Source organism: Cotesia typhae, unplaced genomic scaffold (genome assembly GCF_013202065.1).
Source record: "Cotesia typhae breed Kobodo isofemale line unplaced genomic scaffold, CoteBio_Ctyphae contig_22, whole genome shotgun sequence".
Lineage (NCBI taxonomy): Eukaryota > Metazoa > Arthropoda > Insecta > Hymenoptera > Braconidae > Cotesia > Cotesia typhae.
Window position 1 is genome coordinate 8360105 of NW_027423728.1, and position 24985 is coordinate 8385089.

The following is a 24985-nucleotide window of genomic DNA, read 5'->3' on the forward strand; positions in this document are numbered from 1 at the left end:
ATCTGAGCTCTGACATAATTTGAAGGAGTTTATTCTTTGCTCGAAAGAATGTGCGAAAAAAAAAAAAAAAAATTGGAGTAGCGTCAGCGAAAAAAATTCCTCTAGCTATTAAAGTCCCAACAAAGTTGTCTAAGTGGATCGCTAACCGATTTCGATTTCCCACCGGAAATTCTGGCTGTAGCCCGAGGCGGTGAAAACGGATTAAAGATTCAGGTCGAATTGTGGCGTAGGTTGTGTGTCGTAAGTGGAGAGTGAAAGAAACGAATTGGGCAGGCAGCCTAGGATAGAAGTATCACCAGAGTGTCTGCTGTGCAGAGTTTATCGCATGAGGGAAACATGTGGGGATTGTATCTGCTTTCTCTCACGACAGACGAGTCCCTTGGAACATCCTGAAAGTTGAATAAACAGAGGTAAAGCAGTGGAAGTAGCAGCAGAACCAGAAGCAAGGACTCGAAAAGGGAGAAATGCAAACTGAGGAAAAGAATAACGGACCTCAAGGGATTTTACTCACGTTAAACTCTTTGCTGGCAATTTTCGATACCCCACGGGCTCTCTACACTTCCATAAACTACGCGGGTGAAATTATGGCCACCCGGTGCACTCTAAAATCGAATGAAATAACAAGATATCGTGTGGGAGAAAATCCTGAGTAAAAAAAGCCCCATGATTTTCCCTTTAGTTTCATTTTTTTACATTTTGTTCCGAAAAACAAACAAACGTGACGACGGATTAATTAATAACATATATTTTTCCAATCATAATCGAACGGCTCCGCTATTTACTTTATGAATGACTAATCTATGGCGTTTAATTTCAAATTTCAATGAGCGAATTTAAATATTTAAATAAATATTTAAAATTCATGAGAATGATCGAATATTTTATTGATTTGAATAAAATTAATTAACCTAATAGCCTTCGGTTGAACAAATTTGTTGTATGAATAATGTGTATATCTATCAAACGAACAAACCAGTCTCTTTGAGCTCAACTTTGGCTATTAGTCCAGTAAGTTATCACAGAGTTACGGTGTTACGATCCTAGTTAGAGCTCGACGTTAAGGTCCAAATGATCTGTGCATGTATATGTGACGGAAAGGCTTTCAGACGGATCTTTAGGTATAATACCAGACCTCGAATTCTAAACCAAACGATACATAACCGTGGAATCGCTCAAATAAAATCGACTCCCTTGAATCGAGTAACAAGCGCTATTAAGTAGCTCTATTACCCTAGTATCTGTGTCTACGTACACTTTAAGGATCTTATTGAGAGTGATTCTTAGACAATTGGAGCAGTACGGAGAAGCATCTAGCGCTTGTCAGCAATCAAGTCTTCTGGAAAGGAAATTCTTCTGAAAATCGATTCTAGACTGGGGTTATCTCACCACTATTCAGTTTGATATTATTGTCTTCATGTCTGCTATTAATATTATTACGAAAATAGCACTGATTATGTAAAATTAGTCAATTAATCTCAGTATAGATCCTTCTATGTCACTCTAATCACTCTAATCATTTAATTATTTAATTTAGTGATACTTAAACTGAAAAAAAAAATTAATTTAATTTAAGAGAAAAATTTTTTGAAGGATTTTATTGCCTTGAATCAAGATAAAAAATTTTTGAATTAAATTAAATTTAATTAAGCCAAGAAAAATTTATTACAGTCACATTTTTGGTTTCATTTAATTAAAATTTGTGTAAAAAAAATTAACTAATTTTTTTTTTTTTTTTTGACAACAGAAATATATTTTGGCTTTAAAAAAATATCTAAGAGAATTTTTCAGGCTTATTAAGTTTTAGAAAAAATTAAAAAATTTTTTATTTTTTTTTTACTTGTAATAAAAACGTGTATAGATTTAATTTGAAATTTTTTCTTTGAGCCGCTTTCAAAATTCAGCATATGGAGTTTTCCTGTACCTCATAAAGTATGTCACATAACTCGAGATTAGCTTTTCGCTTCTTTGCTCTATATACTATTGAATAAAAAAATAAAATAAAAGATATTCAATATCACGATGATATTATCACCATCGACGTTTCAAAGAAAGCCGTTCTTTAAAAAATAAGAAAACATTTTTGACTTTTCCTCTAGGAAAGGAAAGTATCCGAAAATACTCTCTTGAAAAAACCTACTAAAAAGTTTTCATAACTGTCGTAATAAAAGTGTGAAACTGCAATTTCGTTTCACGGTTCGTCTAAATCGTGCTGCATAACCTCAGCTTAACCCTTGAACCAAATCTAAACGATGAGCTGAAATGAGTCATGCACGATGGAAATCCTCTCTCTTTTCATTCTCTATCACCGATCGTTAAATGCGTCCTTTGAGTATAATCCCTAAATATATAGTTTCAGGCTTAAATGCTATTGGAACAAAATAGAAAAGTAATAATAATAATAAACCGATATTTTCACATAAGAACTTACTTTTTCATTAGCAAAAAAACGAGAATATTTTAATATTTTTCCTTCATATTTTTGCAATAAATTTTCGCGAGCATTCCCGTGCAATCGTAATATTAATTACTATTATAAAAAATAAAATGTCCTTCATTAGCAAATAATTGTATTTAATTTTTCCACAATATAATATGGCCATTCGTTAATCGATATTGTGCGAAATATAATTAATTTCGTTAGTACTAAATTTATTCATGTGAACTGAAGCTTCCGGAACTCGTTTGCTGGCACACACTCTTTGCACGTTGTGCCAAAACACCCATAATCGACAGCGCCATCTGCCCCGTTATATAATACACTATTATACTGTGTATTGTCATCAAATGACTCTATTTTTTTTTAATAAAAAATCTTTTTGATTTTTTTTTTTTTTTTTTTTTTTTTTTATTTTTTGCATAATTTTCGTCAAAAAAAAAAATTGATGCCTTAAAAGTATTTTAATTTTTTAAATGAATATGACAAAAAAATAAATGGGATTTATATTATGATTTTTAAGTGTAAATTTAATGTTGGATATAAAACCACAGACAGTAAATAATCGAAACGTAATGTCAGAGCCTCCTACTTTACTTGAAAATAAATTTTTCTAAAGATCGAGAGCAAGACGATGACGATGCCCATAGGAAAGGAATGTTAACAAAGCAGAGGTTGTTGTCAGAGCATTACTATGAAATTATTACCGTCTCAATTGGACGTGAATCGCGTAATGGATGCGCCGGTAATGGTATAATGAGATGCCATTAGAGCTAGGAATACAAGTATTCCTTTTTATTACTTTGTCGTTTATTATTTTTTACGCAAATGCACCATTTCATAAATGTATTTATCGTTACTTTTCAAAAACATTATTATCGTTTTATTTATTTTTGATTTCGCGTTAATAAACTGCAATAAAACATGTGATTAAGGTATTGAATTTTTTATGCATAGTGAATCTTAATATAGATTCATTCTGAATGGAATGAATCGAAGTGTAAGAGAGGAGCTGGCGAACAAATATATCTTATACGAAGGAACCATTCGAATATAAAGTCTTTTGATCCAACATTAGCTCAATGCGATACTGTTGCAGTACTATCTGCGTAAGAATGAATTCTTATAGATTTTCCTACCTTTCTTTTCGACACAATGGTCTTTTAAGCACACACGCTCTTATCATTTCTATTGGCCACTATCTCAAAACATTCATTTGAATCAAGTAAATAATTTTTAAGAATTTTATTTTCTTAATTTGAGGAAAAAAATTCTTTAAACTTTTTAATATAGAAACTTTTCACTGTAACATCTGGTTGATTTTTACACGCTTACGAATTTTATAAAAGGGCATGCAAATTTTTACAGTACCTGTTAGCAATATTAAAAGTTTATCTATTATAAATTTTTAATTAGCAAAAAAATTTTAAAGAATCATCTCTTACAAATTATGGAGTTAGACAATTTGCTAATTAGAACGTCAATATGTCAATATGTATAACTCCATCATATGTCGACATATATGCAGACGTATCTGCATAATATATGGGCGTCTATTGATTAGCTATGGTACTATAGTTTGCACTTTGATTGCATTTAATTTATAATTTTCTAATAAGAAAATTTCCATAAAATTTTACATTCAAAAAATAATTTATTGGTTGAAAATTAAATTCTTCTTTAAAATACAATTTAAAAAAAAAAAAACTTGATACGAATTTGATAGATTTTAATATCTTCCATTTGTCTTTTACCCTCAATGTTTCCCCAACGGCTTTTTTTTTCTGTCTCTCCTCGACTTTCACGCTCTCTTATCACGAATACTCGTTTAATTTTATACTCAGTCCGCAAGTTTAAACTATCAATAGCCATAGAATTTCCATCGTGACCGTGCTCTTTTACCATTTCCTTCCTCCTTAAATTTTTCTTCTACCACTAGCATTTTTTCTCGGCAACTAAGATAAGACAGGCGTAGATGAAAAAAAAAAAAAAATGAAGATTAAATGAAATACAGCAAGTTTTAGCCCACAAATAGTTTCTTCAATTGATTTTTTTTTTTTTTTTTTTTAATTAATTATTTTCTTTTGTATGAATTGTGTACAAGTACTAGAGAATGAGCGATTGGGAAATCAGAGAATTGAAAACCAGAAGAAAATAGTCAAGGGTAAATTTCAAGGATTTGTGAAAGCTCCAATTCAACGCAGGAGTTTGTAATCACGGCTAGAGACTGCTATGAGTATAGGATTGAGACCACTGTGCTTGCTTACAACCCCTGAGGCACTTGACCCTAACAGTTACTTCACCTTCAATGTGGATCTCAAACCTTCCATTCTATTCCGTATGATCACGAACGATAATCGACTGTAAACACCATTGTTCTCTTCCCTTCCGACGTATACGTTTCTACTTAGCTTTAAATAAATATGCTCTTTATCTTTACTGTAAAAATAGCTGGAATAAATTCTATTACTAGCAATTCCTATAAATTTATTACTTTTTTAATTATTTGTTCTGTCAGATGATCAATAAATTTATTTCAGTGATATAAAATTTAATAATTATTTTTTCTAAGTAAAATAATCACTAGAAAAAATTTTTTTTGGATCATCATAATAAATTTTTTAATTAAAATTAAATCCAAGCTTATTGAATCAAAATAATACAGAAAAAAAAAAATACGATTTGGATTATAATTAATGTTGCAATTAAACGAAAGAAAAACAATAATAAACTAAAATTAAAAAGTTAAGTTGTTGGACGTGATACTCAAGGCTGAAAAATTGACAATAATTTCAACGAAGAGAAATAATGTTGAAGACTCGAATAACAGTAATATAACAACACACTGTTTATCGGTTGACGTGCCTGACTTATCTTAACTAGACCAATCGAGAAGTTCGTTGTAGGGTCAAATGCGTGCCCAAGCAGGGATCGCAGACGAAGAAAAAGATAGAGTGTTAAAGAGACGAGAACAAGAGTTGAAGAAAATTGTAGTTGGTAACTATCCTTGTCTCACCACTACACCGGCAACGATCGCTCACTGATTTTCAGGAATCATGTGTAAGAAGTGGGAGTGTATACTCCAAGATAGATATATACAAATATATATTTATATAAAGTTCAGTAGATTTTATCTATCAAATAAGAAGCAACGAATGAAAATTGATAAGGAGCGAAATGAAGGAGAAACACGAGGCAACGGAGAAGAAAGAAAAGACATGAATAAAAAATAAAGTAGAAAAAGCAATCGGATGAGTTGGACTTTGAATCGAGTTTCGTAGTGAATTCTCGATGATGAGACGGTAGAAACGATCGAATAAAGAAAAAGTTCACCAAGTGAAATTGCACGTCTTTCATTTTATTTTTTATTTTTATTTCACTTCAATTCGTAGCAAGGTACATTCCTTTTTACTTATCTTAGCAAGTCGAGGAACTGCCATCATCCTTCGTCTGCTAATACTTTATTTATTCGCCAGTCGTGAAGGTAGTCAGTCTAGTCGTACGTTTTTTCTTAATTTTCCTTTTCTTTGCAAATTTCGATCCAAAGTTTGGTTTTTTGGGAAAGGCGGTTATCTCGATAAATCATGTGACCCTAAGAAAGAGCCTCGATAACGACCCGAGCTTTAACCAAACGGAATGGATCAACTTCCTATTTAACTTAATCCCTCGATCTTTTAACTCAAGATCACCCTTTAAGACCAATTAAACAGAAGTGTTATCAACTTTAATAAATAAAATGTTGACATTGCCTTGAGCCAAACACTTTACACACGCAATCGATAAAAGTAAGGATGATGAAAGAAATTCTTTTAATTTTATTTTTTAAATGTCTAAAAATTAACTTCAGTAGAAAAAATTAAATTGTTCTTTTAATTAATGAATTTAATTGGAAATTCAATTATTTAACAAAAAAAAAAAAAATGTTTGAATAAAATGAAAATCAATAACTAGCGTATGCAAATATCATAGCGCGAGAAAATTGGTTTGTAATTGGCGGGTTTTTATATTTCCGTAAATTTAATTTAATTCAACGTTACGCAAAACTTGAAAATATGTAAAAAGTTATTTTGTATATGCATAAACAAAGAATGAAAATGAAAAATAAAAACGTAACGACCACCGCAGAGATAATGGGAGATCGGCGAATGGATCAAGTTGAAAATTGGGAAACGTTTGGCAGTTTCCGGTTTTTCTATTCGCTACCACACGCGACCTGTCTCGTTTTCTCATCAGGCTATCTTTCTCACTTAAACTATTTTCTCTATCACTCTCGAACGTAGTCGTAGAGAACAGTATCGACCGTCTAGTTCTCTTCTGACCAACCAACAAAACCCAGCTAAATGGGGCGATGCCGCGGAATTTTTCGTATTTCGTCATCGCGCTTGATTGAATTCGACGAGTTTAAAGCTCATACGAATTTCTGTTTTATTCAATTTTTAGAGCGTCTCTGTTACCATTAAATTTTTTTTTTACTCTTATTGTATGTTTTGTTTACATCCATAATTTTTTTTAACCACGAATAAAATCTCAAATTATTCTCAAGGATAATTTATCTTTATTTTTTTCTATCCTTGCCTTTAAATTTTTATTTTATAATTTTTGGATTTTAATTTTTCCTTTGACGTAGCTTACAAAATTGAGTTATTTTTTGAAGAATGTGTTTTCATTTTACGACAAACACGAAAGAATTTATAAAAAATGTGCGTGAATGAAAAATCGCAGTAAAAGGTAAACAAAAAATGTTTGGTGTAGAAATAAAATGAAAATAAATAAAAACAAAGAGTTACAAACAAAAAAATAGTATCCGATTAATCTCACAGTAACTGGCTGTGCAACTGCTACTTCTGATTCACTCATTCAACCCATTCCATACTATTTCTTTCTCACTCGCTCTCTCCCTTTCTGTGGATATATACAATATCAACAGACACACATTGCGCTTACACTCAGCTCATCTATAAACAGCAGAGCATACACATGAAAGGATTAATTTTACAGAATAAAAATATTAAGCATCATACGTTTGTTAGCAAAACAATTGCATTTTAGTCTGAAGAAGATACGATGAAGCAGATGAAATAAAACTTTTTATTTTTTCTATTTTATTGAAAATATTTATCTTAGTTCTTATTTAATAATTTAGAAAAAAAAAAACTTTAGAATTAAGGACTTATATCCGAGGAACCTTTTAGTCATCTTAGTTTATTAAAAAATAAACCCTGATATATTTATAAAATATACGAGCCTGTGCATACGGAATCTTTAAAAGGAGGAAATAATTACCCATATAATATTCTTAATGACCGCGCGTACAAACACATACATACACATATATTACTATCCTTTCTCGCAATAACATGGTTAGGATATAAACAGAGACTATACATTATACATCCTCTATGGACCACAATAGGTCACTCGTTTCTCTCTAACCGCTTCCGTAATTCCAGCTTGGGTTCACGCCTCCATGTGCATTTTACCCGTCTCATGTACCTTTTCTCACTCGCTTTCAGCCTGTGTGCTTTTCTTCCGTCCTTTGGATGAAAACGTTATGTAGTAACGGTCTGCTGCTGAATTACAACCCCGTCAACGTGCAAACTTTCCCACCCGGTGAGTTTCGTCAAATGTGTAATATTTTAAATTGTAATCTTTATAAAAGCCATTTCCTTTAGCTCCATTATTTAAATTGCTCTACTTTTCTTTATTATTTTTCTAACCAATTAACAAATATTTTAATGCCAAATAAACATATCGAAAAGTTTGTCTTAATATTATTTTTAAACGCAAAAAACTTATTTTTATTCTATAAGATAATGTCAAATGACATAATGAAGGGTTTGATGAGCAGATAAAATTTAAAATAATGTAATTGAAATAATAAAAAAAAAAAAAAAAAAAAAAAAAAAAACTAGCCGAGCAGATAACAGATATAATAACCAGATAAAAAAATAACACACCGAACATTATAATTCTTTGAATAGAAATAATCCGTGTCCACGCGGTGTATCATTTTTCGTGGATATTTATCTGTACACGCAAGTTGCAGATCGATGAATCATTCTCGTCTCTGTGAGCAACGACTCGATCCATCATCGGAAAATATAACGAACCCGAGTTAATAACGCCGTAAAGCTTGGATATAACCTCGCTTAGACCATTAGGATATTGAGTTCATCACTAAACTCGTTAAATTTAGACCGATAGGTGGAAAAAATTAAAAAAAAAAAACTATTTATTTATCAGTTGTGATTTTTTATCACACTTAAACGTATTCATTTACACTGATTAAAGTTATTTATTATTATTGATATCATTAGTCATAATCAAAGCTTATATATACAACTACATAATAATAACATGACCTGTTTTATTTACTAAAAGACATCTAATCATCGAGAGACACTATTGCATTGCGTGTTTGTAATAAAACGATAAATTAAAATGCGATAGAAAAAAATTAAATAAATTAGCATTAACTCTCAAATATATTTATAGGCATACACTTTTGTTTTAACGACTTTACTAGAAAGCAATTAGGATAATGATAGCACAGGGAGTGCTTCGGCAAGTACTAGGTCGATTTAAAGCACTCGATATATATTTTTTTAAATACAAGTATACGATGAGAGAAAACCCCAGTATCAATTTGCAATATTCCTCAACTTTACTCTCATTCACCCTCATGCTCGAACTTTATATTCCGCTGCCGTAGTATAGCTACATATTCTATGTGTGTATATTCGTATACACGTAGACAGTATTCGCGATTACGATTCTAAGTTGCTTTGATGAACCAACGACACCAAATGAGTAACCGAAAACTTATTCACAAACGTGCACCTAGCATGCTAATGTGTTACAACCCCGAGAGATTTCAATTTTCTCTTGTCTTTAGTTACAATTTAAACTTACAATACACTAGAACAAACTTCATTCGAGATTACAGTTTACGTAAAAGCTGTTAAGATAAAACAAATAAATTCAAGATTAATTGTTTAATAATTGTAGAATTTTACTTAATTCAAGAATTTTTTGTGTTCTTCCAAGACAATGAAACTCTTCAAAATTATTTTCGTCGGACCTTTTTTGTATAAAATTAGCTACACAGGTTCTAACATGGCCAATTTTTATAGCAGGCGATGTAAAAAATTATATATCGACCTATAAAATTTTTTCACGGGAATAAAGTAAAAGATCAAGGTAAGCAATTTATAATATAAGCGTTAAATGAACATATCAAGTACAACACGTATCACTACTGGACAGCTCTTCTGATTAAACGGATATAATTAATCCCCCCAAGATTAAGCCTCCATGGTATTACAGTGAATAGCCAAGTACTTTAATATGTCTAGCTACATAATATAATATAATACTGAGGACACTGTAGCGTCTCATATATTATTCAAGATTGATAACTTGCTTGAGTTTACATCAGCTTAGGTTTCGAATTAAAATTACTTGATGTTGGTTTTAAAAACAAAAAACAAACATCTCTACTCTTCTCCTGTATTTGCCATTTTTACGATTCATTTCACTTCACTAAAATTAATAATAATGTAAAAAAAAAATTTTTTTTCACGGATTATTATTATTACTTTTATGATTATATGCATTACTGTGGTTCTTGTCCTCACTCATGACAGTACTTACAGCTTTTTGTTTAACTCACGTTTCACATCTATCTCTTATTCTATTTTCTAGTCCCTCCTTTTTATCTATCTTTTTACTCAGTAACTTTCTTTGTTTCTCCCGACTGTTTCGATTAATCCACCGAATTGGTTCTCGCGGCACTTACAAGTTTTATCGCTTGCGCGTGTACTCGAGGAATTTTACCAACTTATTTTTTTGTCTTCTCATCACGTGTTGGTCGTATTTTTTTTTCTTAAATTTTTTTCGCTTGGAATCGTCAATACTCCTGAAAATGTTTTAGGAATAGTAGCTGGAAAAACTCACACTCAAGTTTTGTACCCTTGAGATAAATGCTCCAGGAAATTGAGATATTTTTTTTATTCGTGTCCACTGTTCACGATCGATTTGGACTTTTTAGATGTCTCTTTCATTTTTTACATTTTTTTATTGACTAAAATACAATTGTAGATATTTTATATTCATATGCAATGAAAAAAAAAATTTTTTTAAGTGAATTTTTTACTGTTTAACATTTTTTAATCTTCAAAAAAAAATTCAAAGTTCAGATTTGAAAGTCTAAAAATTTATTTTTTTGCATTAAAATATTTAATTAATCTCAAATTTATAAAAATATCATTAAAAACATTGTAAATTGAAGCTACCACCCTCTCATAAAATTTATTTCAGCTCAGAAAATTAAAAGCGTAAATTTTTATAGCTGGTTTAAAAAAAATTTTTAAAGCATAATTTATTAAACACAATATTTGATCCTAAAACTACCATTTATCAATGTCAAGCGCACGCTTCTTATCGCGATAACTCTTTCAATACATTACACCAACACATACTATTATGTCTTTCTGTAGTTTATTTATTTATTTTTATTTTATAAATTCTTTTTCTTATGTTTTCCACACATTTCCCGATTCATCGATTAAATTTTCTACGCCATAGAAATATTTTCCACTTTCAAAAACTCAAACTCAATAACACGAAATGCGAACAAGGGTAAAAGTATGATAGAATGAAAAAAAATAAAATAATGAAATTAAAAAAATATTTTAAGCAAAATAAAATAAAATTCAATTAAAAGAAGTATGATTGAAGAAGTGAGTAAAAACTAAATTGAATTTTTTTTTATTATTCCTATGAATAATATATATTTAATAATTGGATACAAGATGAAGTAGAAATTTTCTGAAAAGTATCAAGTATGATATGACGGGTACCCGCAAGTTCCGGAACTCCTCGGAAGTCCGACGGCATTTCCACCGGAAATGCCGGTCTCAAGAGTCAAGTCAGTAAGAGTAGTATAGAGACAGTAGTATACAGTTGCAATAGTATACCGTAGAAAAGATGAGAGAGTATAAAACTAAAGGACGAGTGTGGATACTCTTGTCAGACTTTCTGTAGAACTTTACAAGCTTCTGACTTTATAGATGCTATAGCTCTATCTTTTCTCTACTCACCAGATAGTATAGGGTTCAAACCGCTCAGAATGAGTAAAGAATTGAGATAGAGAAAAAGATGTAATAGAAAAAAAAAAAAAAAAAAAAAAAAAAAAATACTTGAAATATCTAAGAACCAAGAATTTCGATGTGAACAAAGACGAAAACTTTTCTTTCACGCTCTTTTATTTTTATAAAATAATTTTTCAAAGAGAAAATTATTTTATTTTTAAATTAAACAAAAATTTTACGTTTATTTTGAACGGATTTTATATATTGTTGCTTTCAACGATTTCATGTTTACCTGCATACTGTATGACAATTTGATAGCAGCGTACCTCAATTCACGTCGATTGAATGGAACTAAATTCTTTATTGACATTACAGTTTTTGGCTGAACAATTACACTGGCAACTTTTCACGACCAATATTGTGAATTTTCGAATAAAAAAAAAAAGCCGTTTTCCAGCAGAAATGGAAGTAGATTTTCAATTTTAATTTTATAATTGCTAAAAAATAAAATAGAAAATTTAAATTAAATTAGAAATTTAAATTGCGCTCGCGGGCTAATCTTGAACCAATAAGAAGTCAGGTAATGAGAATTTGGATACTAAATTAAAGGAATAATAATAATAGACTTTAAAATTGTCGATAAATTTATTTTTAAAATCCTTTATAAGGTTTTTAGGTAAAATTATTGATTCGTTAATTAATTAAAAATCATTATTTGTTTTTAATAAAAAGTTTTATTAAGAAAAAATTTAACCGAAAAAAAAATCAAGCACTAATTTTAAAAATAAAACTTTTTTTTTTTTAAATGACTCCTTTAAAACATGAAAAAAAGTTAAATTTAAGTGAAAAGTGTGAAAAAATAAAACAATATATGAAGTGAGTGCATTCTTTTACTCAGAAATAGATCGTCCAGAAAACTTTAGAAACCTCAAACTATGTGCACTCTTTATCCGACAGCTCTTAAAAAACAGTAACAAAAGTTTAAAGTTAACAGAATAAAAAATATCGATCGAAAAGAGAGCCAGCAGTTTAAACCGGTATCCATTGTTTACAAATATTACCGACCAATTTTAATCGCAGACAATTAGTGCAAATCCTTGCTAATTGTATGATAATTTAACATGACAAGATACTTGGGGCAATTTAAAAAATTTAAAAGCCGTATTAGGGTGATTTCATTGGACGTAAAAGTCTAAAAAAAAAAAAAACTAAACCAAATATAGCTAAGAGTGATATCGCTCGGTTGAATATAAGAGGATTCTGATATCGTTTGATCGGTCCTCAAGAAATCCGGTCTAACGTGCTCTTATCGACTAGTTGGTCAACTTCTTTCTTGTCGAGACAAGACGTTGCAAAGTACTTTTCTCCCTTGCTCTCTTTTTATTTCCTTTTTCATCTCTTGTTTACTCTCGAGTAAATCAACAGACTGACGAGAAATTAATGACGGCCGGCATAACTCAATTTTTTTTTACACAAAATTATTCTCTTTAATTTATCAATAAACCATTAGTATAGCCGTAGTACAGTAAATTGATGTAATTATTATCTTGTTATTGATAAAATTAATTTTCATCAGTTTGTTTTTACTGAGAAGACCTCTAGCTTTATTGATGTCAAAGTAATAAATTATAATATCAATATTTGAGAAATTAAATTCACTAAACTCACCGAAACAATTTTTAATCCCTCGTAGATTAATATCAATAATATTTGAAAGCCACTTATGATAATAATAATAATTATTATTATTTGTATTACACGTATATTAATATTTATACTAAAACTAAAATATCCCCAAGAAAATAAACAACTGCGAATAATTAAAACACTTGAGATTAATTCACAGACACGTAATACAGATCAAATTTAATCACTAGTATGCACGACAATTTAAATAATTCATGTTAAATTGTTTTAATAAATTTATAAATATTTACTGATCTTGCTTTTGATTATTTTTACTCTATGATTCATTTATTTATATATAGTGTCACAATATAAATTGTTAATTATTTTTTTAAATAATAAAATTGTCTTGGGTTAAAAATTGTACTCTGCACAATAATTAAAAATGTTTTTTATAAAATTTTCGCGGTTCGCGAGCTTAAAAATGTAAATACAACAACCACATACAGTTGATAAACGTGAACTGAGAGATCTGAACTGATTGCGCGCAGCGCGTTCCGAGTTAAAAGAGTATCCGCGCGCGTTAGTTCGCGCAACTGCTTTCGCGCCGGTTGAATTTTCCCCGCGCGTGTTCTTTTCCTTATTCAACATTTACTATTAAATTTAGTGTCCTTATCTATTTATCAAAGGATCTCACTTCCACGCTCGTTTCAAATTCTCCATGTTTTCATCCGCGGATTTTATTTCCCGTACGTTTTATTTACCTAAAGCTCAGGTCACGTTTTATTTTTTAATCCTTTATAAATTAATACCTTTTTTATCCTATCGAGCAAATCACAATTTTTATTCATTCCATTTCTCAATAATATGATTTTTTATTCAACTTTGGGAAAATATTTATTTTTCAAACGTTTAAGGTAATTGTTAATTATAAAAGATTCTGGACAAAAATAAACTCTGCATTTTATTCTTTGAGCTATCCTATAATATGTTTTTAGATTGACTATTTACAAAATTAAATTTTATTTTAATGTATTAATTTGTAAACTGACAGAATTTTTATTAAATTAAAATTTTTATAAATTCGGCAAATAATTAAAAAAAAAATCAATTAGTCTTTAAAGTTCAATTTCTGTTTAAAATATGGTTGTTGTTTGTAAAATTCAAGTTCAAAGCAATGACAATTTAAAAAAATTTCAATTTTTTACGACGAAAAAAGCTAAAAAGTACAAAGATTGAATACATGACTGTCTCTAGTTAATTTACTATTAAAGGCTCTCTGGAGTGTTATTTAATTATTGAGACACTGGCACTTTATTTCATGGGATTTCTCGCGTCCGCAATTTCGCTTGCGGTTTGACCGAGCGACCCAATTATACCAAAGAGAGTAGATACAGAGCTTCCTGCATTACTGCTGGTGCAAAAGCTTCTCTAACGTTTCCTATATTCTATCTCAGGTATTATTCTTATCCCAGCATGCGAGCTGGTCCAGCGTACATAGATAAGTAAAGCATAAAAAGAAAGAAAAGTTTCTCGGATTTAACAAATCCTTCAGCTTCTCTATTTATGGTACTTTTGATATTTTATTATTTTTATTTCATACTTCTGAAATTAAAACGCATGAAATGAGCTTTGTTTTTTGGAAAAAAAACTTTTATTAAAATTTTTTTCAAGATTTTTGTCTAAAAATCCTTTTTTTAAAATTGAAAAAAAATTTTTTTTTTTTTTTTTTTTTTTTTTTGAGTAATTTTTAAGTTTCAATCATTAATGTATGTATTATACTATCGATCTCTGTTTAAAATCCTTCAACAACAGAACTCATCCGTCTAATCGCGTAGCCTAGCCTCTCAAGTTCGTTCAAGTATCGTTACTGGAAGTTTACTCTCGTCAAGAGACTAATTGATTACTACCAAAACTACTCTACAAAGATGCTGAATGTTACGTCTGGAAGTCCCTAGTTCTTTGAATAATTATGTAAATAATTATCGCCATAAAATCTGCTGTATTTCATCTACATTTAATCTTTCAATTAGCATTCAGAAAATTGAATTTTTTTTTTTCTTTATTTCTAATAATCCAATAAAATATTTAAATAAAAAGAATTAAAAAACTATCCAATTAAAGAGATGAAAAAAATTATATTTTTTTACTCTATGAATAAATTATTACGTTAATTAAATTATTCTACACGAAGGAGTAGTAGTGATCGGCGATTATGTCGGATTTAATTACCGATTTTGTAGTTTGTGGTTACTAATTAAAAATCGGTTATCATTATTGACAACATCAATAACCACAAGCTATGTAATTAGTCGCCCGAAACGATCATTATCAGTGGTAATTACTGACGACCAGCAAATCAGTAATGGAACAATTAATGCTCTGTAAAAAAAAAATCGGTGTAAGTCTTTTTATTTCTAATAAAAAAAAAATTCAACCGGAAAAAAATTAATTAAAAAAATCAATTACTAATTTAACAATAAATCAATGACAGCTGGGAATATAATTTTCATGAAAATATATTATTTTCATGCATTATTCATCCATCCGAAAATATTTCAAGATAAAGTAAGTAACTGAGTATATATCGACAAGACTTTAGCCATTTTAGTCGCGTACTCACTCGTCGCCCGAGAATGACTTTAACATCCATGTCCCACGACAACCTCATCTTCAAGACCCACCATAATTTTTAACTTCCCATCCAACGGCTTTTTCTTCTTTACGTCCATCCTGAATGTCAATACAACCATCGTATTATCCGCGGTAAATTTTTTTACTTATCCAGGCCATCTTCACCCATTTATTCTTCTATTTACGCGACTTACATCACTAGGTGAAATACTCAAATCTAAAAACATAAACTAAGGACTTACAATAATAACGCCATAAAATATTTAATTTACAATCAGACAATTCTATTTCTCTTGGGTAAATTTAAATCACGTATTTTTTTATTAAAAGAATTTTTTCTTTCTTCAAATTATTTAAAGAACAAATTTTATTTAAATTATTTCAATGAATCAAATAATTTTTTTATCAGTAGTATTTCGTAAAACACACGTGTCTTATCTTTCTCATTGTAGCAAAATTCAAACTCGTGTTATCAAAGCCTCAGTAAAAAGCTAAACTTGTATAAAATCAACCTGAAAGATACTTTGACAAAAGTTTCGGATAAAAAAAGTAGATACAAGTAAGAGTGGTTTTGTATACAACAATCCGACTCTACGTAGAACTAAGTACTATTTTAACTTTACAAGCTTCGCGTTTTACGTGTAAGTACTCAGTTTCTAGTTTACTGGAAACTATAAACATTAATAATAATAATTATTATTTATATTTATTAGCAAGACTATTTTTTAAAAAATTTTTAATAATGATTTAAATCAATAATTCCTCGTCAAAAAATTAAAAATTAATTTTAATTTAATTTCTGATTGATAAAATTCTTTGTAAATTATTTGAATTAATTTTTTATATTTAAATAAATGTGAATAAGCATTTGTAGATCAAGTATCAAAAGTTTATTTAGTGTTCAGGCGAGAACTCTTGAAAATGATGATTAAATTACACTATTAATTGATTCATGGCTCTTGAAACCCATAAACACGTCAGTGCCTTCCCATTATCCATTTATTTAAAATAGTTTACGCGGCAAATATCAGGCCTTGTTTTATTTTTTTGACGTTTAACGACTTTTTTTTTACCACTTCATAATTAAAGTACATTTGTCTGGCGTGTATGTGAGTGTTTAGGGTATGAGATGTATGTATAATTGAAAAGCGAAATTTTGCCGCTTGGAATTCTAGAATTAAATTGCATGTGAACTAGCGACTGGAGAGGGAGACCGGAAAATTTATTCGGTCATCCGTTTGCGAACTGCATGAAGAGGAATGAGAAAGAGAAACACCAGTGAGAAGAAATAGAAGAAGAAAGGGTGCTGCTGCTCGTAGAAAATACCTAGGTTTACTACTGGTTAATAGGTTGATAATAAAACGACTCAGGAAAAGTAAAAGGCTCCCTTTATTTGTGACAGTATACTCACTGGTTTTTTTAAGATAATAGTTTGATGAAAAATAATTAAACCAATAGTCCAATAAGTGCTAAACAATTTTTTAATTCAACGGGTAGATCTTTATCGTAAATTGAGTTTAATATTTTTTCAACTATAGTCATGTATTATTTAGATAATTGCGTGAAGATATACGAACCAAAAAGTATATTTTAATTCTGTTAAAGTTAGACTGAATTTAGGAAGAGAAATGAACATAGAACTTATGGAAAATAAACAAATTATCCAGAATATCAAAGTTTAAAGTTTAAACTTCTTGGGTCAACGTCCACATAAGTTAAGCTTTTCCCTAATTGTACTTGTTGCGACTCCCCTCTGACCCTAGCCTGGCATTCTGCCAAACCATTGACAAACGACATTTGGTATCACTTTAAACTCACATCCGTTATTAATTCTGGATGATAAATATTCAATAAATATTAAGTCAATATAGATTAAACTATACACACAAAATACACCGGAAGATATTGTTTCACTAGGTGACGGTATATCTCTACTTATGGTCAAGCTCAAATCCTTTCATATGAAACAAAGCCAAATAAAAAATGTGACAAAGGAAAATTTAATATTGAAGAGATTAAAATCTCGATATTATCAGCAAAGTAAAAAAAGCATTACAAGCTTATTTATTTGTTTACAATACTAGAGTTATAGTTTTTAATTTTTTTTTTCTTAATTAAATTAGAACTAAAAATAATTTAAAACAAAACTCTGTATAAAAAAAAAAAATTGAAAATTCAATTAAATTTTCTGGATTGACAAAAAAAATAAAACTTATTGGTAATATTCATGTCACGATATTCAAATAAGTAAAATTTTTTTTCTACACATGAATTCAATCATTATCTTTTAATTCTTATTCGTTGTCATTTCACGTAGCTGTGTGACTACTTTATTCTATTTAAAGGCTTGAATGAAGTACTCTAATTATTTTACTTCATAGTGAGCCATCGTCCAGGAATACTAAAATTTCAACACATCGCGCCCGGTTACATTAATAATTTTTAATTCTAATAAAAATAAAACAAAGAAGTTTAAAGTGATATTAAAATAAGAAGGTACGTTTAAAATAAAAACAGACACAGATAAAAGGAGTTAATTTATAAGATACTTTTGATCAAAACTCTATGATCACGATGAGAGAGCCGTGGGCTTTTTGGTAAACCATGCTGTACGAGATTGAGCTTAGCTTCATTCTTTGAGCTGTAGCTAACGGAATAATTTGCTACCTAATAACAAAACATACCATTGCATTCAACCCCGATAGCTTTAGCTTCAGCTCAAACCTTCAGTAAACATCAGGCGGTCCTAATTAAAGGATTTTCATATTCAATTGCGTCACATACACAGTGTGATCTACAAAATTGGGTATCAAACATAAATTACTTGAATTAAAGGCTCTTAGTGAAAACGATAATTATTGTGTGCGTTCTATCAGCATTTACTATTTACCTAAAATTTTTTTCCATCATTTATTTGTCAAAAAAATTATTAAAATTTGATAAATATCTGCTCTTGATAATTTTTTAATTTATTTAGTCACTTGAAAAATTTTTAATTAATTTTAACAAAAAAATTTGTTCCAAAAAATAATTTTTAATAGAAAAAAAATTTCTACGTCAATTTTTTCGTCATAATTAATTTGTTAAAATTTATTAAGTATCTTTTGAATTAATTTTCATTAATTAATGTCTATATTTTTCAAAAGAAATTTTTTCTCTATACAATATAATTTTCCTGAGGATTAATTTATTATAAAATTTTTTTTTTTTTTTTATTAATAAATTTAACATAGATCCTAACAACTGTAGAAAAAGTAATTAGTATCAAGGATGTCGTTGAGAAATTTATATCGAATTTGGAGATTAGCCGTTCGAGTCGAAGTGTGCAAGTGTGCCGTGGCAATCTTCGTAATTAAGGGATTCCATGCGTGCCAAAGCGAATTGAAGAGACTAGAGTAGATAGATCATTGGGGGTATAGTTGTGAATGTGAATCCGAATGGCCGTGCTCCCGTGCCGAATATAGAATGGCAATGCAAACTGTATATGGATCGATCGTACAAATTTACACTCTGCACACGCGACCTTTCCCCTCCCGTGGATATTTGGCCTCTCACTTTATCCCTCTCTGAAACTCTTGTCCAGAGGATACACAATGACCGTGCATCGGATATATACACGTTTGTCGGCTTGTAAACGAGACCTATTATTGGTCAATCTTGTTTGCGCGATCAACCGTTCACCCTTGATCGCGTATCTAGTCGCACAAACGTCAAGTACAATCATTTTGTCGTCTGTCATCCTTTCAACAATTCGCTATTTACTTTCACAATTTTTCACCCAATTACTCCCGCTTACGATCTCTTTAATTAAAAATATCTATACATGCTTTTGACCCTTTTATATAATGAGAAAAAAAAATCTTAAATCTCGGCAGTTAATTATTTGTTAAACGAGAGTGGCCTGTGTTGATCAAAGAGCACTCTTAGCCACAGTAGATTTAATTGCGGATATGCAAGGATATATTTCTACATAGCAATTCAACATTCCTACTTTAGTTCTATTCCAAAGTCCCGGCAAAACTTGTCTAATTAGTTTACAAACTGTCCCTGCAATTGGCTTCGTTAGAATTTGATTCACACACAGACACACGACCATTTTTCATTAATTTTCATCTGATAATTGGAGCACGCGGGATGTTTTATTCATTGACATATACATTACTATAAGTTTAGTAAATGATCATCAAAAACATTTCAGATTATACTCAATTAATTAAACTCTCTAATTTTTATAATCGATATAATATAAATTATTTTTTTTTTTTACCGTAAAAAAAATTAATTTGCTTAATCGTCATTAAGTACTATTATAATTTGATGCATATATATTTTTATCCTTCATTTATTTCATGGATAAATCATTCGACATTCAATAATCTGCTTTATTTTCATTTCACGGTTATTTGGGTATTAATAATTAATTAACTGTCGGGGAATATAATAATTATGATAATGTATTTACTCTACATTTTTAAATATTTTATTTTACGATGTTTTATTGATGTAAAATTTCAAAATAAAAATTTTTAATTAATTAAAAAAAAAAAAATTTAATATTCTAAAAAGATAATATTAATAAATTTGATCATTTTTATTACGATAAAATATTAAATGAAATTTAAATTATCGAAATTACGAATTGTTTTGTAAGAAAACAGTTAAATGAACCAACTATTGACGTCGAACGGATACGTCATAGCTATCGGCAATATATGTAATATTTTTGTAACATAAAAGAAATAAGCTTTGTAGAGCTTTTCTCGTTTAATTGCTATCCAATTTGCTTGGAAGATGAGGAGAAAAAAATTTACAAAAAGGTAGACGGCAAAAACTGATGAGAGATAACGAATCATTATTTTTGTATCTGTGTTATCATTTTTTGCATAAATACAAAGGAAGATTGAAGAGGATCAAGTTTATATGATGAGCAACTGCATTGAGTTTCCGCAGAACAAAAGGAGAACAAAAATATATAGATATATTGCTAAAGAGATTGTTCTTTGTTCATGAGAAAAAAAATTGTGCGGATATAAGTTATGTGACGTAAAAAGAACGAGAGAATGAAAAGCCACTTTCAAAAATTTAACGAGATCCTTAAACCTCATTCATTCATGATCGTCAAAAGGCTTCAGGATGGATGAGAAAGAAAAGTGAATGCATAGGTGGACAAAAAAGGCGTCAAAATACGAGGGAGACATGATATTATCTATATATACCCACATATTGTATACGCGATGAAAATAAATATAAAATTTCATTTGATTTTATATAACACTAGCAAAGTCCTCGTCTACGTCGTTATAGATTTAATTTTGGACTTTTAAAAAATTTTTAAACAAAAAAGAAGGTCATTGGGTCCGGTTTTTTTTTATATTTATCAAATTCGTTAATGTTTTTTTTTTTTTAAGACTTTCAACATTTTTTATTAAAGATATTTCTCGTAAAAAAAAATTTTAATCTCAGATTTTATCTTTAAATTGTTATTTTGAAACAAACATGAGTTTATAATGAATAATTCATCAATAAAGTGTTTTAATTATCTTTCAATCATTGAAAGTTCAAAAGATAAATTTTAATTTTAAATACGTTCAAGTTTAGATCGTAAAAAAATAAAAATGGCCTCTTTTGTAAGTATTAAACAATTCATAAAAATTGTTTAGAATTTTTTTATAATTTCTACAGATTTTTTTATCAAAAATATAATTAATAATAATTTTTTTTTTTTTTCAATATTTCAAACTAATTTTTTTTTTTTTTAGAAATTATCATTTTTAAGAATTAAAAAAAAATAAAAAAACACATATTTATATTAAAAAATTCGCAATGGTGAAAATAAAATAAAAAAATGATAATGAAATTGAAAATTTATGTATTTATGTATTATGAGAATAATATTGTAGATATTGGGAGTGTTTATGATGAGTGATGCCTGTGACGATTGGTGAGTAGGACGTAAAGTCTCTTGAATCAAAACTGGCAGCGATAAATGTCCTGTTGTATTTGCATCACTTGGTTTTATGTAAATATCTTGGATAGAGGAATATATGTTGCGAGAGTGGTGATGTGTATCGATTTGTCGTCCGAGCATTTCACCCCAACTCTCTCTTCTTTCAACAGTTTCTCTGTTCTCTCTGTTTATGATGCGTTCCCGTAATTTTCACAACTGCGGAACTCGGTTGTACGCGAATTGTGGCTACGCACGCTACTAATTCACATTTCTACAGTTGCGTGTATTAGTCAAATGCGATACTCGACTAATGCGGGTGTATATTCACCCGCTCTAGTGCTACTTGCATTACCGAAATATAAGCTTGCGATTGTAGAATAACAACACCGACAACAACTGCTGGCCAGTCAAAATTCATAATGATTTACACGCACAAATTATTCTCATAATAATAAATATTAATTCTATGATTGAATTATATAACATTTATTAAAGCTAATTTAAGTGATTAATCACCAATCCTCGATACTAATTAATAATTATCCAATAATAAATAAATATTTATCGCGGCTAATTTTACTTTAAATATTTAAATTATTGTTGAGCTTTTTTAAATTTATCAGCAATTATGAGGCTAAACATTAAATTTAATTTTTATTCTTTTAATAAATTTTTTAAATAATTGCCATGATAAAGTTGCACCCTGTCGGCAGTACAGAGGGTGCAATATTGATTTCCTGATAGTCCAAAATGGCGACGTGGGTGGCACACGCGCTCAATCTTTTCCTTCTTTTGCTGACTTTTAATGGCAATCCCGGGCACACAACAAAGACATTTACATTTCCAGAATATCCGTACAAAGAAACTAGCAAAAATGTAAGTTTAAAAAATTTTTCTACCTTGTTTTTTTTTTTTTTTTTTTTTTTTTAGTACTGTAATTTAGACCAACTATTCAAATTCGCTATATTTTATCGTTGGCGCGAGTGTTCAAATATCATTTACATATTACAATAGACTGAGAAAAAATTTCTTTTGAAAAATATCGACATTTTGGTGACAAGAAATTAAAGTTAGCAATTTTTTTATTTTTTGTAACAAACAAATTTGTTTAAAAAATAGAATTTAAAATTTTTTAAATATTAATTTTTTTGCCATAACTTGTTAAAAAAATTATTAAATATCTGGTAAATTTTCATAAAAAAATTACATATTTTTCAAAAGAAATTATTTTCTCTCAGTATATCATAAAAAGCTAAAAGTTTTGAAACTAAAAAAGACAATATTATATATATTTATGTTTTGATACCGATGATAAAATTAGCATAATTTTAATGGTACGTATATGTATACTCAACAGGGCTAAACTATATTACTGTGTTTATATTGTTGTCTAGGAACTGATGTTCCGTGAGTTTGAACAAGCTTGCGAAGAAAGTGGTGCTTGCAAGACACTGTCCCAACCCAGAAGCAGCGTTGCTAAGATACGATGTATACGAGAGTGTGTGTCACCCTCTTGCTACAGAGAACTTTATCTTTTTGATCAGGTATTTTAGAAAACAAAAATTAAGATTTTAAAAATTTCAGAATCAAGGCTAAAAATTTTTTTTAGCTTGAAGAAGGTGAAATAGATGTAAGATTGAACTCCTTCAAGGGGTGCTTTATGCAACGAAATGGAAGACCAAAAAAATAGCCCGAGGGAAGCGAGAAAAAATCTCGCATTAAAAATCAAAGATCCATTAGAACGGCGGATCGATTGTTACTGTAAAGAAGACTAAGTCAAGTATCAGGGTCCAATTAATATAGCTCAGCACTTTCTTCTTATACTTATTACTATTGTTATTAATATATAATATTAATACTATTGTTATTGTTATCGGTGCGCACAAAATAATTGAATTTTCACTTATCTTCGATAAAAGTTTAAAATATCGATTAAATTTTTCTATTGACAATTATCTTATATATAATAGTAATAACGCTCAGAAAAAAAAATAGTTTTAAATATATTACTCTTTTATAGTAACTACGGCTAGTTACAGGCTCATTATCACACGTCCACACGTCTCTATCTCAATTTATTAAAATTTATTATATATGATATAATATGTCATTTCTCTTCTTCTATTAAATCCTCAGCATATACACGTCAGCGAGGCACGCAGCATATACGCGAGATAAAACGTACTAATCCCGTTTCAAGAATAATCCATTAATCCACAAGAATATTAACGAATATTTAATATTCAACAACCATGAGTTTAAAAACGTAAAGAAAATTTTTTACAAATATTCTTGAAATAAAATATAATTTTTTTAATAATAAAAAGCGATTACTATCATTAATAAAATTTGTACAATCACTTTTTCATAGCTAATGCATTTACTATAACTAGTTAATAATTATTATTAATATTGTAATTCTTACTGTTAATATCACTATTGTTTATAATGATTAACTTAAATAAAAATTAAATTTCTTTTGAAAAATAAAATTAACGTATCTATTTTTGTTTTGTTTATAAAATATTTAATTTTAAATTAAGATTTTCGAGAAGAGTGGTTGAAATTGAGTGAGTCGGTTCAAGATTTTTAATATATACCTTCAATCGCTTTAACGCTTTTTCGAAAGTACTTTCAAAGCAAAAATTATCTTGGAAAATTATTTTCATACGGTTTAATTCAAAAGTATCGACAATGAACGAACAATGAGACTTAATGCCTTGCTCCAACCATAAATTTACTAATTTAATAAATTCTGTCCCAACATACCTGCTATCGATCGTCTTGATAATTGTTAAATGAATGCTCACATTTTCGCAGCAGTCTCGAATAGCAATAGGGTAATTTTTCTTTACAAACATCAAAAAATTCGTCAGGCAATTAAAAGTTGCCTTCCATTCAATTGACACTACCTGCATTTACATTTACGTTAATTTTAATTATTAAATATAAATTTTTTCATAATAATTAATAAATTACCTTATTGTGGATTTCAATTAACAAGTCATAAATTTCAAATATTTCGCTTATGACATTATTCTCGCCGAAATCAATAATAAAGCAGTCACTGTAATTTTCGTAATTAAAACAAAGAGCGTTCAGAAGCCCCAAGACCTTCGTAGAAACTTGCAAGTCTTTTGACAAAGTATCTATAAGCTCACTCGAAGTTATAATAAAAGGTTGTGATAGCTGGAAAAATTTTTTTCTTTAGTTTAAAAATTAAAAAAAAATTTTTTTTATATATCTTGACTG

At 29.2% G+C, this 24985-nt stretch overlaps 2 protein-coding genes across 2 annotated transcripts in view; one reads left to right on the forward strand and one right to left on the reverse strand.

Moving 5' to 3' along the window:
- Positions 1-24985, reverse strand: part of LOC141524105 (uncharacterized) — a 50157-nt gene that overhangs the window by 22174 nt on the left and 2998 nt on the right. The window contains exons 9-10 of the mRNA XM_074237759.1: positions 24713-24922; positions 24503-24645 (exon numbers count right to left, since the gene is read on the reverse strand). Coding sequence (XP_074093860.1) covers positions 24503-24645; positions 24713-24922 — 353 coding nt within the window. The remainder of the gene's footprint in view (positions 1-24502; positions 24646-24712; positions 24923-24985) is intronic.
- On the forward strand, positions 22223-24145 carry LOC141524053 (uncharacterized). The gene is made up of 3 exons (XM_074237698.1): positions 22223-22609; positions 23128-23277; positions 23343-24145. Exons 1-3 carry the CDS (start codon positions 22484-22486, stop codon positions 23421-23423), a joined length of 357 nt encoding a protein of 118 aa, XP_074093799.1. The 5' UTR covers positions 22223-22483; the 3' UTR covers positions 23424-24145.